Raw genomic sequence first — 18,253 nt, forward strand, 5'->3', positions numbered from 1 at the left:
AGCATTTTCCTGTAAAATGTAAAAACAGATTCTTTTTCCAGCGTCATAATCATGCATTGAGTTTCTTACTAAAGCAACTGTAACTTCCTACAGTATGATTCAAAACACTATAGCATTACTATAGTATTTAACGTTACAATGCAAAAATCTGCAGGTCTTCATAATCATGCATTGAGCGTTATTCATTAATATAATAGCAACTGTATATATTAATCCAAGAACTTTACTATAGTATCGTTCAAAAATACTACAGTATTTTTTTCATAAAATGCAAAATCAGCTGATTTTATATTCATAAATCGAGTGTTTCATTATCATAACGATAACTGTATTTATTAAAGTACTTTACTAAAGTAATACTACAGTGTTTTTAAAATATACTATAGTCTTTTTGCATAAAACACAAAAACAGATGACCTTTTCAGCTTTACAATCACGCATTGATTGTTTTCATCACTATAATTGCAACTGTTTATATTAATTAAAATACTTTATTAGAGTATAACTCAAAAACACCGTATAATAATCAATAAAATGCAAAAAAAAAAAAAAAAAAAAACAGCTGGTCTTTTCAGATTATAATCATGCATTGAGTTTCTTTTGAATTTTATTCTTTTATATGTACAAGTACTTAAGTATAAGTCAAACACCACAGTATTTTCCATAAAATGAACAAAACAGCAGGTCTTCACAATCATGTAAGTACTTTACTACAGTAATACTATAGTGTTTTTGACTTATACTATAGTATAATCCCATTTAACACAAAACCAGCTTTTCTTTTCAGCTTTACAATCATGCATTGAGTTTCTTTCTGCATATATCAATTAAAGTAGTTAAGTATAAGTCAAACACTACAGTATTTTTCCAGAAAATGGAAAAACTGCATGTCTTTCTTCATAATCATGCGAGCATCATCCATTACTATAATAGCAACTGTATAGTACTTTACTAGAGTATAATCCAAAAACACTACAGTGTTTTTTAATAAAGTGCAAAACAGCAGCTCTTTATAATCATCATTGATTGTTTTAGTAAGTTGACTGACCTCTACATACACCTGTCTCAGGTGCGCGCGCCGCTCCGCTTCTGTTGAGCGCGGTGCAGGACAGTCCTGATCCGCAGGAGCCTAGAGTCCAGTCCGGACCCCCGCACAGCTCCAGCTCCAGCCGCGAACACTGCTCACAACACCCGCACGGGTCCCGCAGCAGAACCCGGCCAGAACCGCACCCGAGCGGGCTGACCGGCGGACAAGAGCGGAGCGCGCACGGGGCGCATTCCCGAGCCGCGAGTGCCCGAGCGCACAAACAGAAACACAAGACGCAGAAGAAGCACAGCAAACTCTGGTGACACTTCATGACGGACTTCAGGAGTCTCAGATCAGTCCTAAATAAAGTAAAAACTGCTCAAACTTCACACTCCAGTCTGCGATGATGATTACAATGATGAGGATGATGATGAAGATGATGATGGTCGGCTCTGTTTGTCATTGAGCCACTGACACTCAAACTGAGTCTCCAACACGCGTACAGCTAAAGAGATGACAAAGCCACGCCCCCCACGGATGATTGACGTGGAGCTCGTCCAATCACAGACAGCTAGGACAGAGCAGAAACACAGATGTCTTCAGATTGCAGTCTCCTGCTTAGAAATGTGTTGCATTTAATCACACTGCACTTTCATTTAGTTGTTTGTTTGTTTGCTTGCTTGTTTACTTATTTATTTATTTAATTGTACTTTGTGTAATTCTCTTTGTCTGTGACTTTCAATTGGTCTGACAATTACGACGGAGAACATACTATTGTCATTTTTGTAAATAGTGGGAATTAATATTTGTATTATATGTATGTTTTCTGTTTATGAGTTTATTAAAATATTTCGTTCTGTAATATAATCGCAATTTCTTTATTTCAAGTTCACTTTGGATTTATACTTTTATACAATAAAAATGAAAAATAAAAATATCCAGCTTAAATAAAATAAGTTAAAAATAAAATATATTTTAACATTTTATTTACATTTTCAAACAAATATCTAGTTCTTTTTAACTGTAAAACTCTACCTTGTATGGACGGGTGTTTCCCACCTCTGAAAAAAAAACTAAAAAGGTTATTGACACTTTTGATCTCAGAATTGCCTGATACAAACTCAATTCTGACTTTTTTCCTCAGAATTGTGAGATGTAAACTCAAAATTGCGAGTTATTAAGTCAGAAATGCAAGTCATAAACCCACAATTCTGAGAAAAAAAGTCAAAATAATCAAATCAAATCACTTTTATAGTCACATCAGCAGCAGCTTGTGTGCTATGATAACGTTTTTTATTTGTAATTTAGTGGTGGGAACGAGTTTCCACAGGTCTTCGGTTACATAGAGAAAATATATAAATATAGTTAGATAAAAAGTTATTTTCCATGTTTATTGTTGAAATCTTTTCCCGCAATTAAATCTCAACCCAACTTTACTCAGTGGTGGAATGCGGAGAATACATTATACAAGTGTTTGAAAATAAAGCCCTGAAGTTAACTTCTTTCTTGGATTTGTATTGTTTAATGCAAATATCCTATTTTTGGTGTGCTGTTCTTATAGTTTTTTATGCATTTCTTTAATTTATTTACATTTTATTCCTGGTTTAGTAAATTTTGATGCTCTATTTTTAGGTTATGCTCATTATGGTGTGAACAAATGGGTTCTATTCTAAATTGGTATTCTTGTTGTTCCGGTAATGCAAAAAAATTAAGTATAAAGTCTCTTCCCAGAGTGTGATGTGCATGGGAACACGGATGGGTCGTGATGAATGAACGATGACGTGAATATCATGCATGTCAAGTGAAGTGTGTTTCCAAAACATCCATCTATCAGCGTTTGATTCATGAGGCACCGGAATGGTCCTCCTGTGATTCTCCAATGTTTTTCTTTCCGCTCCTCCATGAGAAAAAGTTCAGATTCTGTAAAATCTGTCTGGAGGAACAGTAAGGAATTCATTTATGTGTTCATTTATTGTGCTAAATATGCCATAACTACAGCTCTCAGTAAATAACAATGTTAATTTAACACAGTTTCTGCATATATTATAATGTTTTTAACCATACAGTAAAAAAGCACTTAAGTTGCTCTGTTGTGGTGATTGTACAGTTGCTATGGTAACACGACAGCTATAGTGATTGATCTGTTGTGGTGATTCTACAGTTGCTATGGCAACACAACAACTATAGTAATTGATCTGTTGTGGTGATTCTACAGTTGCTATGGTAACACAACAACTATAGTAACTGATCTGTTGTGGTGATTCTACAGTTGCTATGGTAACACAACATCTATAGTAATTGATCTGTTGTGGTGATTCTACAGTTAATATGGTAACACAACTACAGCTACTGATCTGCTGTGGGGTTTCTACGGTTGCTATGGTAACACAACAACTATAGTAATTGATCTGTTGTGGTGATACTGCCGTTGCTATGGCAACACAACAACTATAGTAATTGCTCTGTTGTGGTGATTCTACAGTTGCTATGGTAACACAACAACTATAATAATTGCTCTGTTGTGGTGATTCTACAGTTGCTATGGTAACACAACAACTATAGTAATTTTTCTGTTGTGGTGATTCTACAGTTGCTATGGTAACGCAACAACTACAGTAATTGTTCTGTTGTGGTGATTCTACAGTTGCTATGGTAACACGACAGCTATAGTGATTGATCTGTTGTGGTGATTCTACAGTTGCTATGGTAACACGACAGCTATAGTGATTGATCTGTTGTGGTGATTCTACAGTTGCTATGGCAACACAACAACTATAGTAGTTGATCTGTTGTGGTGATTCTACAGTTGCTATGGTAACACAACAACTATAGTAATTTTTCTGTTGTGGTGATTCTACAGTTGCTATGGTAACGCAACAACTACAGTAATTGTTCTGTTGTGGTGATTCTACAGTTGCTATGGTAACACGACAGCTATAGTGATTGATCTGTTGTGGTTATTCTACAGTTGCTATGGCAACACAACAACTATAGTAATTGATCTGTTGTGGTGATTCTACAGTTGCTATGGTAACACAACTACAGCAACTGATCTGCTGTGGGGTTTCTACGGTTGCTATGGTAACACAACAACTATAGTACTTGATCTGTTGTGGTGATACTGCCGTTGCTATGGCAACACAACAACTATTGTAATTGCTCTGTTGTGGTGATTCTACAGTTGCTATGGTAACACAACAACTATAGTAGTTGATCTGTTGTGGTGATTCTACAGTAGCTATGGTAACACAACAACTATAGTAACTGATCTGTTGTGGTGATTCTACAGTTGCTATGGTAACACAACAACTATAGTAACTGATCTGTTGTGGTGATGCTGCCGTTGCTATGGCAATACAACAACTATAGTAATTGCTCTGTTGTGGTGATTCTACAGTGGCTATGGTAACACAACAACTATAGTAATTTTTCTGTTGTGGTGATTCTACAGTTGCTATGGTAACGCAACAACTACAGTAATTGTTCTGTTGTGGTGATTCTACAGTTGCTATTGTAACGCAACAACTACAGTAATTGTTCTGTTGTGGTGATTCTACAGTTGCTATGGTAACACAACTACAGTAATATTTCTGTTGTGGTAATTCTACAATTCAACCAATTCTGTGGTTGCTATGGTAAGACGACAGCTATCGTAATTGATCTGTTGTGGTGATTCTACAGTTGCTATGGTAACGCAACAACTACAGTAATTGTTCTGTTGTGGTGATTCTACAGTTGCTATGGTAACACAACTACAGTAATATTTCTGTTGTGGTAATTCTACAATTCAACCAATTCTGTGGTTGCTATGGTAAGACGCCAGCTATCGTAATTGATCTGTTGTGGTGATTCTACAGTTGCTATGGTAATGCATCAACTACAGTAATTGTTCTGTTGTGGTGATTCTGCACTTGCTATGGTAACACAACAACTACAGTAATTTTTCTGTTGTGGTGATTCTACAGTTGCTATGCTAAGACGACAGCTATAGTAATTGGTCTGTTGTGGTGATTCTACAGTTGCTATTGTAAGACGACAACTATAGTAATGTAAACAAATGAGTCATTACTGTCGTTTTCAACTATAGGGTACTACAATACACCACAGCTTACTGTAGTAAAAACTAAAGTATACTACAGTCTATCAGTTGGCTGTAGGTAATACTACACTATGCTGTAGCATTCATTAACCAATAGTTGTAAATACTATAATATATACAGTATATTTTAGCTAAAAATTACATATATATATTATTTTGTCATGTGCATTGTGTTCCTGCACAAATGAAATATAAAAATAAATCATATTAAATTAAATTAAATGTCAGATCAGCTTTTAATATGTCTCTTTCTTTTCTGTCAAGCAACAGAATGTTTTTAGACATGTTTTATTAAAAAACTATGGTGTCTCCTTTTCTTTTTGCTGATGTTTGTTGTATTTGAAGCCGTGAGAAGTTCGATGTAATGTGGGTTAACTACAAAAACCCAGATTAGAGGGAGACATCAGTCCTCTGTCATTTCTCTAGAACAGGCCACTGTGCTCTCTGACCCCATGACCTTTGACATCGAGGTGGAAACTTGACCCTCGGCGTCATCACAAGAGAGGTCAGAGGTTATGTCTGTGAGTGTGTGTGTGCAGGTGTGTACGTGTGTGTTGATGAGCAGAGCTGATGGTGTGTGTGTGTGTGTGTGTGTGTGTGTGTGTTGATGAGCAGCGCTGACGATATGTCTGTGTTTATGTGAGTGGATGTGCTGGTGAGCAGAGCAGATAGTTTGTGTACATCTGTGTGTGCGTGTGTCTGTGTTTATTTGTATGTGCTGTGTGTGTATGTGTGTGTTAGAGAAAGCGGGAATTGTGTGTGTATTTATGTATTTCTCTCTCTGTGTTTGTGTGTGTGTGTGTTGATGTGCAGAGCTGATAGTGTGTGTATCTGTGTGTATGTGAGAAAGGGAAAGAGGGAATGTGTGTGTTGTGTGAGTGCAAGTGAATGTGCAAAGCTAATGGTGTGTGTGTGTGTGTGGATGAGCAGAGATGTTGATGGGTGGATGTGTGTGTGTTGATTAGCAGGACTGACAATATGTTTGTGTGTATAAGTGTGTTGATGAGTAAAGATGTTGATGTGTGTGTGTATGTTTATGAGCAGAGTTGATTTGTGTGTGTGTGCACTGACAGCAGGTCTCCTCTCACATCTTAAGAGTAGCTGGAGCTGAACTCTCACATCCTCAGCTTATCTCATCTGAAGAGCACACACGCACGCGCACACACACGCACACGCGCACACACACACACACACACGTCACCAAGTGTCTTAAAAACAAGCTCTGAAATGCATTCGTGTTCCCAGTAAACAAATGTACAGCATATTCTAAAAGCAATTCTATTGTTGCTATGGTAACACAACAACTGTAGCAATTGATCTGATTTGGTTTTGGTAATTCTATAGTTGCTATGGTAACAACAACTATAGTAATTGATCTGTTGTGGCAATTCTACAGTTGCTATGGTAACAACAACTGTAGCAACTGATCAGATTTGGTTGTGGGGATTCTACAGTTGCTATGGTAACACAATAACTATAGCAATTGATCTGATTCAGCTGTAATTCTATAGTTGCTATGGTAACACAGCAGCTATAGCAGTTGATCTGATTCTGTAGCTAATTCTATAGTTGCTATGGTAACACAACAATATAGCAATTGATCTGATTCGGTTGTGTTAATTCTATAGTTGCTATGGTAACACAGCAGTTATATCGATTAATCTGATTCAGTTGTGGTGATTCTACAGTTGCTATGGTAACACAACAATATAGCAATTGATCTGATTTGGTTGTGTTAATTCTATAGTTGCTATGGTAACACAGCAGCTTTAGCAATTGATCTAATTTGGTTGTAGTGATTTTATAGTTGCAATGGTAACACAACACATATAGGAATTGATATGATTCTGTTGTGGTGATTCTATAGTTGCTATGGTAGCAACAGCTATAGCGATTGATCTGTTGTGGCAATTCTTTAGAGGGTCTTCACACCTGCCTTATTTAGTTCGATTGATTCGCACTAGAGTTCGTTTTACCTCTTGGTGTGGTTCATTTGTGCAGGTGTGAAAGTAGTGATCGCATTCCAGTCTAAAAAAAAAAAAAAAAAAAAAAAAAAAAAGAGTACCACGACCTTCCTGAAGAGGATGCCTTCACCATTTGCAATGCATTAAAACATTGTTTTCCAGCTGCAGCCGCTCTTCATTCTCGATATGAATAGTTTGTCTAAAGTGATGTATACAAACTATATGACCAGGAGTACAATCAGCCAGAGCAGTCGTCCCTCCATCGTCAAAAGCAACATTTTGTGTCTGCCGGTTTGCTTACTTAAAGGAGTTCCATTGGCATTTTCCACACATTAATTCTGACCAATCGAAAATCATTCATTTATTCATTTTCTTGTCAGCTTAGTTCATTTATTAATCTGGGGTCGCCACAGCGGAATGAACCACCAACTTATCCAGCAAGTTTTTATGCAGCGGATGCCCTTCCAGCCGCAACCCATCTCTGGGAAACATCCACACACACATTCACACACACTCATACACTATGGACAATTTAGCCTACCCAATTCACCTGTACCGCATGTCTTTGGACTGTGGGGGAAACCAGAGCACCCTGAGGAAACCCACGCGAAGGCAGGGAGAACATGCAAACTCCACACAGAAACACCAAGTGAGCCGAGGTTCGAACCAGCGACCCAGCGACCTTCTTGCTGTGAGGCGACAGCACTACCTACTGCGCCACTTAGGGTAAGGGTTAGGGTTAGGGTTAGGCCCTCAATCGAAAATCAGTTTAGGAAATATGTTCAATCATCTGGCCAATGAGTGATGTGGATTTTGTCACATGACTGCATTTTGGCTCTTTTCAACAGGTTCAGTTTTCAGTGGGGTGTGAAAACGACCCAAAGACAGCAGAAAATGCTACAATGTATTATTTATTGCCCTTGGTCCGGACCAAATGAACCGAACTACAGATGTAAAACATCTGAAAGACTGTAAAATATATGGACGTAGTATCCGTGACGTCACCCATAGGTTTTTGAAGAGCACGAAAAAAGCCACAAGTAGGCGTGGCCAACTGTTGCCATTTTGTTCAAGCATCATCGCACCGATCAAGGGTGACTAAACAAGGGCAAAGAGGCGGAGCGTGAGCGGAGTTACAGACGCCTGCTAGCATTTTGCTTAGACAGACTTTTCTTTGGGAGAAACGCTTAATACTACATTACCTGCGACTCATTTGTGTCTGACCACATGTGCTTGGTTGAACACTATTATCAATAAAGTGTTTAGACTTTTAAAAACACTGCTGTAACACATTGAGCCACTAAACATTGCCGTTATGATGCTTTTCTACAGGAGGAAAACGTGATTTACATCCAAACACTTCAGATATAGTTTGTGTTAGTAAATGAAAGACTATTGATAAACTCAAGCAGAACACTGTATGACAACACTTCAAATGAGTGTACAGTACTACAGTACTACAGCCTACAGCTAATCAATCAATTCAAGTCTCGGCTGGCTCAGTTGGCGTTTCTGTGTGGAGTTTGCATGCTCTCCCTGCGTTCCTGTGGCTTTCCTCTGCGTGCTCCGGTTTCCCCCACAGTCCAAACACATGTGGTACAGGTGAACTGGGTAAGCTAAATTGTCCGTAGTGTATGTGTGTGAATGAGAGTGTATGGATGTTTCCCAAAGATGGGTTGGAGCTGGAAGGGCATCCGCGGTGTAAACATATGCTGGATAAGTTGGCGGTTCATTCCGCTGTGGCAACCCGAGAATAATAAAGGGACTAAGCCGAAAAGAAAATGAATGAATGAATGAATTTCACTCACCTGAAATGGAGGCCACATGAATGGCTTGTGAGCACAATTAAGTGCACACAGCATGCTTTAGTATCTGATAATTGCAGGAAATTTGTCCAAAAGTAATTGACTGTAAAGCCACATAAAACAAAATGTGATATGATGTATATGCCGAGCTTAGTGGCTAATCAGCCAGAATAACATGACAAGCAGCAGGACCTAGCTGTCAGTGAAGTGGCCACGTCCTCAATCATGCAGACTTAATATAACTCAGTATAAACGGAACAGATGAGTTATAAAAAATTCACCCCCTCACAGTTGTCATGAAGGGTAATATTACTGTAGCTTTTTCTCCAAATCCCTCATTTGTACCAGGCTGTAAACATGTTTTTATCAGCTTCAAAAATGGCCAATTTATCATTGCAGTCAATGAACATCTGGAGTTCCTGGAGGCAGCCCCCGAAGGCCAGTTGATGAATTGCAGTTTCAGTTACTTCAGTATTGGCTTCCCGGTGGAGAGCGGGAGGTTGCCGCTTGATGTGAAAGTTATTAATTGATCCGATTCTGTTTGGTAAATCTATAGCTGCTATGGCAACTAAAGAACTATAGTAATATAAACAAATTACCTGATACATTTACACCACAGTTTACTGTAGTAAAAACTAAAGTTACTACAGTATTACAGTTCACTATATTTAATAGTACAGTATGCTTTAAGTGTTGAAAATAGTATAATATATGATCCGATGTACTATAGCAGTGGATCTTAAACTGTGGTACGTGTACCACTAGTAGTACGCAGGCTTCCTTCTAGAGGGACACGGAGGTAAACCGAATAATAAAAGAGAAAAAAATACACTTTTAACCCTTTGACGTGAACAGTTACACTGATGTGATCTGCTCACATCGGTGTGCTTAGAATGTTTACTGTAGTGCATCGAGTCATCAGATGCTAAAAATCAACCCGCTTTTAGTGCAAAGCCAGAGGAAGAGGTGTGTGGCTGTGGCGCGTGCGGAGCAGATACATGCTAGAGAAGCGCTTCTGCAGACCAGTAATGTTGTGTTGGCATAGACTCTAAATTATCAGTCCTCATCTTGCTGGATTTGTCAGCTGCTTTTGACACTGTCAACCACCAGATCCTGCTATCTACGCTTGAGTCATTGGGCGTTGCAGGCACGGTTACTCAGTGGTTCAGATCTTACCTCTCTGACAGGTCATTCAGGGTGTCTTGGAGGGGAGAGGTGTCCAACCTACAGCATCTAAACACTGGGGTACCACAGGGCTCTGTTCTTGGGCCACTTCTCTTCTCCATCTACACGACATCTTTGGGATCAGTCAACCAGAAACATGGATTTTCCTACCACTGCTATGCTGATGATACCCAGCTATACCTTTCCTTTCACCCTGATGATCCCTTGGTTCCGGCTCGCATCTCAGCCTGCCTGTTGGATATTTCACACTGGATGAAAGATCATCATCTTCAGCTGAACCTCGCGAAAACAGAAATGCTTGAAGTTTCTGCCAACCCGACTCTACATCATAACTTTTCAATCCAGATGGATGGGGCAACCATTACTGCATCCAAAATGGTGAAAAGCCTTGGAGTAACGATTGATGACCAACTAAACTTCTCTGACCACATCTCTAGAACTGCTCGATCTTGCAGATTCTCACTCTATAACATCAGAAAGATCCGACCCTTCCTATCTGAACATGCAACTCAACTCCTTGTTCAAGCTCTTGTTTTCTCCAGAATGGATTACTGCAACTCTCTACTAGCCGGGCTTCAGCTAACTCTATCAAGCCTCTTCAGCTGCTCCAGAACGCAGCAGCACGAGTGGTCATTAATGAACCTAAAAGAGCACATGTCACTCCGCTGCTCATCCGTTTGCACTGGCTGCCAGTTGCTGCTCACATCAAATTCAAAGCTCTGATGTTTGCTTACAAAGTGACTTCTGGCCTTGCTCCTTCTTATCTGCTCTCACTTCTGCAGATGTATGTGCCCTCCAGAAACTTGCGTTCTGTGAATGAACGTCGCCTCGTGGTTCCATCCCAAAGAGGGAAGAAATCACTTTCCCGAACTCTCGCATTCAATCTGCCCAGTTGGTGGAATGAACTCCCTAACTGCATCAGAACGGCAGAGTCACTCACTGTCTTCAAGAAACCACTAAAAACTCAACTATTTAGTCTCCACTTCCCTTCCTAATCTGCAATTGCCTCTCTGGCTCCACCGCTAACTGTACTACAAAAAAATAATAATAAAAATACTAACGCTTTCCTTCGTACACTTTACACACCTGAAACTCGCCTATAGCACTTATTCATTGTTGCTCTTAGTTGTGTAAGTTGCTTCCTTGTCCTCATTTATAAGTCGCTTTGGATAAAAGCATCTGCTAAATGACTAAATGTAAATGTAATTTTAGTTACTCCAAACTCAGGAATCTCTCCATTCTGCATCATTGGTAGAATAATCATCACAAGCATGTTCAAAAAATGTGTGCTCATACTTGTGTAAAATAATGCAATTTTTCTATATATAAAGTTATTTGTTTTGTAACGTTTGTTTTGTTAACCAAAAGTAGCTTTCGGTTCATTTGTTACCTCAGATTTAGGCTAATTAATCTAGATGTGATTCAAATGTCGAGGGACACAAATAGACTCAAGCAACTTTGCCATGCCTTGAAGCTATAAAGTTAGTCTCTGTGTGCGGTTAACACAAACTCTATTAATTAATAGAGACATTTTTTTTTCTGAGGTGGTACTTGATGAAAAAAAGTTTGAGAACCGCTGTATGGCAACATCACTCAAGTATTTTCTAGCAGGAGCGCACTGTGGCCCAAATGCATGTTTTTTTTTTTTCAGGTAAATGATTGTTGTTTGCAGTCTGAATGCAGTGATGTGGTTTCTCTTTGTGAAACGGAGTTTTATTTGAAACATTCAGCCATAAATGTGCTGGTTTCACCCCCAGTGCAGTGGCATGTGTGCCAGGAGGTTGTGCAATCAGGAAAAACACACAGAGCACACAGAAATAACTCAAAACCATCCGTTCTCACACTCAGAAAAACAGCCGGCGTCCTCCTGGAGCAGAGATCCGCTTTGCACGCATGCAGATCCATCAACGGCCTTACAAGCAATGCGACTTATGTGATAACATGACTTTTCTAAATAACGAGTAATGCACTACTTAATAATATTAGAGTTACTCTTTTAAAAGATGTAATGTGAGCAACTAATGGGGCAGCATGGTGGTGCAGTGGGTAGCACAAACCTCGCAGCAAGAAGGTCGCTGGTTTAAGCCCCAGCTGGGTCATTTCTCTGTGGAGTTTGAATGTTTTCCCCGTGTTGGTGTGGTTGTGCTCCGGTTTCCCCCAAACACAGAGAGGGTGCTCGCTGCAGAGCCATTTGTGGAGAGCTGAGCTCCAGCGAGGGGGAGCGTGAGCTGTCGCTCCTCCTCCTGTAAGCTGTTTTAATGCGTACACCAACCCCACCCCTAACCCTACCCCCAGTGACATCACTCGTAGAAGAAGTGCAAAAAAGGTGGAGCTCAAGCTCAAGCTCCCCCTCGCTGGAGCTCAGCTCTCCTCAAATGGCTCTGCAGCGAGCACCACTTGCAAACACATGCGCTATAGGGGAATTGATGAACTAAATTGTCCATAGTGTATGTGTGTGAATGAATGTGAATTGGTGTTTCCCAGTGATGGGTAGCAGCTGGAAGGACATCCACTGCATAAAACATATGCTGGATAAGTTGGCGGTTCATTCCGCTGTGGCGACCCCTGATAAATAAAGGGACTAAGCTGAAAAGAAAATGACTGAATGCTGTAGAATGCAGGAGCAGACAGAAACCCAAATGGCAGAGCCTTTACATTTCTGCAGTGCTGGAAGTATTCTCATTATTCTGAATGCATGAAGAACAGGAAAAGTGGATTATAGCCTCAGTGCACGCTGATTTTACTGCAATAATAAGACTAAAAGCACAAAAGTAGCAAACAAACTGCTTTAAACTCTCATTAATCTGTATATACAGCATGAAGAGCTCTGGGTCAGAAAGTGTTCAGGAGATAACATTATCCTACATTAGTATCTTTATGTGTTTTTTAAAGGTAAATGAAGGTTTTACATTCATCGGCCACTTTATAAGGTACACCCTACTAGTACCGGGTTGGACCCCTTTTGCCTTCAGATCTGCCTTAATCCTTCATGGCAGAGATTCAGCAAGCTACTGGAAATATTCCTCAGAGATTTTGCTCCATATTGTCTCGTATTGTCTCGTATTGTCTCCATATTGTCTCATATTGGCTCGGTTGTAACGAGTGCTCAGTTGAGTTACAGTTGCTGGAACCAGTCTGGCCATTCTCCTCTGACCTCTGGCCTCATCAACAATGCTTTTGACGAAGCATTCTCTGTAAACCCTAGAGATGGTTGTGCGTGAAAATCCCAGTAGATCAGCAGTTTCTGAAATACTCAGAGCAGCCCGTCTGGCAGCAACAACCATGCCACACTCAAAAGTCTCTTAAATCCCCTTTCTTCCCCATTCTGATGCTCGCTCTGAGCTGCAACAGATCGTCTCGACCATGTCTACATGCCTAAATGCAGTGAGCTGCAGCCATGTGATTGGCTGATTAGAAATTTGCATTGCAAGCATTTGGACAGGTGTACCTAATAAAGTGGCCGGTGAGTGTACAGTTCTGAAAGAGATCAAATCGCAGCCAAGTGAGAAAGAGCAATGTAAAAGCAACTTAAAAGTGACGTAACACATTACTTACCAAAAAAATTAACTAAGTAATGCAACTAGTTACTTTTTTAGAGAGTAACTCAATACTGTAATGCATCACTATCAATAGTAACACTGCTCACCAACAACACACATCATCATCATCATCATCATCATCATCAATGCAGCCTTTTCACATGTGTGTGTTTCTCAGCAGCAGAAGTGGTCATAGTGTGTAAATTCAGTGAATGGGAGAGTACAACAAATCCTTATTCTACAATCCTATTGGCTAAAATAATGACAGAAAAACTCCAGGATGCTGTTATCAAGACTTTCAGAAGAGGAAAACAATAGTATGAGACTGATAACGGCAGATAGAAGAGAGAATAATGTCAGATTTACTGTCCTTCCCTTATACACACTGCATTACACACACCTCACACAAGCGCTCATTCACTTTCTGTAATTTGATGCAAAGATAATATAACGTATACATAAATACATACATCCAAAAAATCAAACTATTAAAAACTTCCAAAGATTTAAGATGCTGATTGTTACGTTCATCATAACAGTTTTGTGAAAGGGTCCTAGAGTGTTTAAGTTGACGGAGACGCTTCATTTGTCAGATTAGCGGACTAACCGAATCAGTATAGAGGAATGTGAGCGCAGGTCAGTGAGTTCAGACATGAGCTGTGAGCATACTGATGCACGCACACGCACACGCACACACACACACACACACACACACACACATATATATATATATATATATATATATATATATATATATATATATATGCAGATAAAACTGCACAACACACTTCAGGACACACAACTGGGCTTTCAAACACGACACAATCTGAAGAGAACCTACAAGCTTCAGTTTGTTTTGTTAATGACGTTTTTAAAACCTTAAATTTACACACCATTATATATTATGGTCCCCCACAAGTCCAAACACATGCGGTACAGGTGAATTGGGGAACCCTAAATTGTCCGTAGTGTATGTGTGTGAATGAGTGCGTTTCCCAGTGATGGGTTGCAGCTGGAAGGGCATCCGCTGTGTAAAACATATGCTGGATAAGTTGGTGGTTCATTCCGCGGTGGCGACCCCTGATTAATAAAGGAACTAAGCCAAATAGAAAATAAATTAATGAATGAATAAAGGGATAGTAGGTGGCACGATGGCACAGTGAATAGCGCTGTTGCCTCACAGCAAGAAGGTCGCTGGTTTGAGTCTCGGCGTTGGTGTTTCTGTGTGGAGTTTGCATGTTCTCCCCATGTTGGCATGGGTTTCCTCTGAGTGCTCCGGTTTTCCCCACAGTCCAAACACATGCACTATAGGGGAATTGATGAACTGAATGAGCAGGGCCGGAGTGGGACACCTTTTCAGCCCTGGAGTTTTAAGCCTCAGACCGGCCCACCTCAGTTCACGACTGACTATATTAAAATAAGGTCATTTCCAAATCAGTTTCTAATGACACTATCCCGTCTTTTTTTGAGAAAACAGCTGCTTTAGAACTTCAAATGTTCAACAACCCTAACAGTACTATATGTCTTAACAATAAAAATGAAAACAATAAGTAACTCTAACGAGGATCGAACCCAGGTCTGCAGTATCTTATTCTAACGTGCTAACCGCTGGACCACAATAGCTGCATTTAGAAAAGAGTCACAACTGAGTTTTATAATTATTAAAATAGATGAAAAGACAAGAGTTGCGGTAAAATAATGAATAAAAAGGCTGTGGTCAAGTAAATAAATAAATTTGAAAAGTGTGACTGCTGAGAGCAACAGATTCTGCAGCTAGGGACACCGGCCCTCGCGGCCAAAAAACGGACCGGCCCACCGGGAATTCTCCCGGTCCTCCCGATTAGCCAATCCGGGCCTGTGAATGTGTGTGTGTGTGTGTGTGAATTAGTGTGTATGGGTGTTTTACAGTTCTGGGTTGCGGCTGGAAGGGCATCCACTGTGTAAAACACATGCTGGAATAGCTGGCGGTTCATTCCGCTGTGGCAACCTCTGATGAATAAGGGACAAAGCCGAAGGAAAATGAATGAATTTTCTTTTGTTTTCAACAGAAGAAAGAAATTCTTAAAGGCTTTAAACCACTCAGTTAGATGCTCATCTATCATTTATAAAATGTTATAACAACACACCTGTCAACATTTGACTTCGAAATTCTTTGAGATATTAAATTAATATATTATAGTTATCATATCATCAGAATCTTAAACCAGCCCATACACTCATGACTTTGATATGACGGGATGCGTGGGCCACTACAGTTAAAGTCAGAATTATTCATGATGTTGAACAGATTCAGGATTTTTTCACAGTATTTCCTCTTATATTTTTTCTTCTGCAGAAAGTCTTATTTGTTTTATTTGGGCTAGAATAAAAGCAGTTCTTAATAGTTTTAAAGTCATGTTAAGCTCAATATTATTTGCCCCTTCAGCAATATTAGTGTTGGATAGTCTCCAGAACAAACCACTGTTATACAATGAGTTGCCTAATTACCCTAACTTTACCCTAATTACCCTAGTGAAGCCTTTACATGTCACTTTAAGCTGAACACTAGTGTCTTGAAGAATATCTAGTCTAATATTATGTGCTGTCATCATGACAAAGAGAAAATAAATCAGTTATTAGAGATGAGTTATTAACACTATTATGATTAGAAATGCGCTGAAGAAATCTGCTCTCCGTTAAACAGAAATTGGGGAACAAAATGAACTGGAGGGTGAATAATCCAGACTTCAGCTCTGCATGGGTTTGTTTGGTGTTTTGAAGTGTCCGCTCTCTCCACACACACACACACACATACACTAATAAGGTTAGGTGACCGTCTCAGTATCTGCATCTGCATCTCTCTGAAGTGTCGAAGGCAAACATTCCTATGTGTATTGGAGAAAGTCTGGCTGTTAAACGCTCAGTGGTGTCTCGGATCAGTAGAGTCGCCTTCGGCCAGGCTGGAGCTGTAAACGATGCTTTAAATGATTGTAAAATGGGCCCAGGGAATGTGTGAGGATCAGTAAAGTCACACCAAAGGCCACGAGAGCTGGAACAGAACATGTTCGTGAAATTCAGCTAACACTACAGTGTTAATCCATACTTAATTACTAACAACTAATTAAGGTACACTGTAAACCATATCTGTTGTTGAACCGTATTTTAAGGTGGGGAATTTCATTATGGGATGTTGATCTCTGCTCTGTCCACTTTTGATGTTGGAAATTCAACTCTACAGTTTACCAAAGGGACTTTTACTGATATTTTAGTAGTTTAATATAACGTATAATAATACATTATTGTTTATATTATATCTTATATACAGTAATATAATGTATAAAAAGTAATATGTGGAGAAATAGGTCTGTAAAATAACAGAAAATGTGCTGCAGTTTATTTCAAGGTTTCTGCAGCGTAATATACAACACCAACACACACAATATAGCACCGCAGACCACTACAAATTACAATAAAAGTCATTTTTTTCAACTTTTTAAGGTTAAAAGAAAGACCAACATCCCATAATGCTATTCAAAAGCAGAAATTAATGGAGAAAATAAAAGTATGAATCACAAAATACTGAAAACTGCTGATTTATGGATTTTTTAAAGTGTAGTCCTTGTTGCAACCCAAGCTCATTATGGATATGTACCCCTGTGTTCCTTTCTGCAGATCGTGAAATACGTCTTAGGAGGAAAGTTTCTTGGCTGTTTTTGTTTTCGTGAATCGACCAGAGGCCGCTGTGTCCGCTTTTTCACATCTCGAATTTGTGCCACTTCCACTGAGTAGCACAGAACAGCACAGTATATATGGCTCAGCTTTAACAGGCTTGTGTTTTACATTGGTTCTAATGGCACCCTTTTGATGGGCGTGGTTTACGACAGAAAGTTTCAGATGACGTCATTTTTACTCGAGGAAATGTCAAAGTTAAACTGTATGGGCCGTTCACATATCATATGAGCAGCACTTCTCACAAAACAGATGCTTTATACACAAATAGGTCAAATGACTGTCAGCTACGGCTGCCAAACAAAAAAACCCATAAAATTACGGTAAAATCTCTTTTTTGAAATAAAGTGCAAAAAATAATAAATCTACAGATATTTTCATTAAAATGTCATTTGAAATGACAAACAATTACTGTAAAAACCTTTCTATAAACATGATTTGATTATAACTGCAGATCAATGACAGTGTGAAATAGTCTACTGTAACGTCTGCGATTATATAAAATAAATAAATAAATGAATATATATAAACCCTTACAGTCTCCGATATGTTACACTGTAAGAAAAAAAATCGTAAAAAAAAGGTAAAATGACTGTCAGCTACGGCTGCCAAACAAAAACCATAAAATTACGGTAAAATGTCTTTGTTTAAAAAAAGTGCAAAAAATAATAAATCTACAGATATTTTCATTCAAATGTTTACAGAAAAACACAGTTATTTTACAGACTTTTCCTAGATTATTACGATCAAATCCGTTCAATAAAATTACACACTAGGAATTTAACAAAGAAACACTGTTATTATACAGACTTTTTCTAGATTATTATGATCAAACACCATCAATAAAGTGACTGCACTAAAAGTTCAAGAGAAAACAATGTTATTTAAAAGAATTTTCCCTAAATCATTACGATTAAACACCTTTA

The 18,253-nt window shown here is 39.0% G+C and overlaps 2 protein-coding genes and 1 long non-coding RNA gene across 6 annotated transcripts in view; 1 reads left to right on the forward strand and 2 right to left on the reverse strand.

The window, feature by feature from the left end:
• LOC141378483 (cysteine-rich motor neuron 1 protein) overlaps window positions 1–1,511 on the reverse strand; it is a 98,724-nt gene extending 97,213 nt beyond the window's left edge. For all 4 annotated transcript variants that reach the window (XM_087289947.1, XM_087289946.1, XM_087289949.1 and 1 more), the window contains exon 1: window positions 1,049–1,511. In XM_087289947.1, the coding sequence (XP_087146073.1) occupies window positions 1,049–1,358 (310 nt within the window). In that variant the 5' untranslated portion in view covers window positions 1,359–1,511. The remainder of the gene's footprint in view (window positions 1–1,048) is intronic.
• arhgap11a (Rho GTPase activating protein 11A) overlaps window positions 1–18,253 on the reverse strand; it is a 1,047,489-nt gene that overhangs the window by 242,911 nt on the left and 786,325 nt on the right. The gene's annotated exons all lie outside the window — the stretch shown is intronic.
• LOC147839859 (uncharacterized) lies at window positions 620–4,053 on the forward strand. The gene is made up of 4 exons (XR_015513061.2): window positions 620–3,213; window positions 3,323–3,508; window positions 3,564–3,696; window positions 3,752–4,053. It is a non-coding gene; the product is annotated as an uncharacterized LOC147839859 (long non-coding RNA).

The sequence above is a fragment of the Danio rerio genome, chromosome 17 (assembly GCF_052040795.2).
Source record: "Danio rerio strain M-AB ecotype USA chromosome 17, GRCz13ab, whole genome shotgun sequence".
NCBI lineage: Eukaryota > Metazoa > Chordata > Actinopteri > Cypriniformes > Danionidae > Danio > Danio rerio.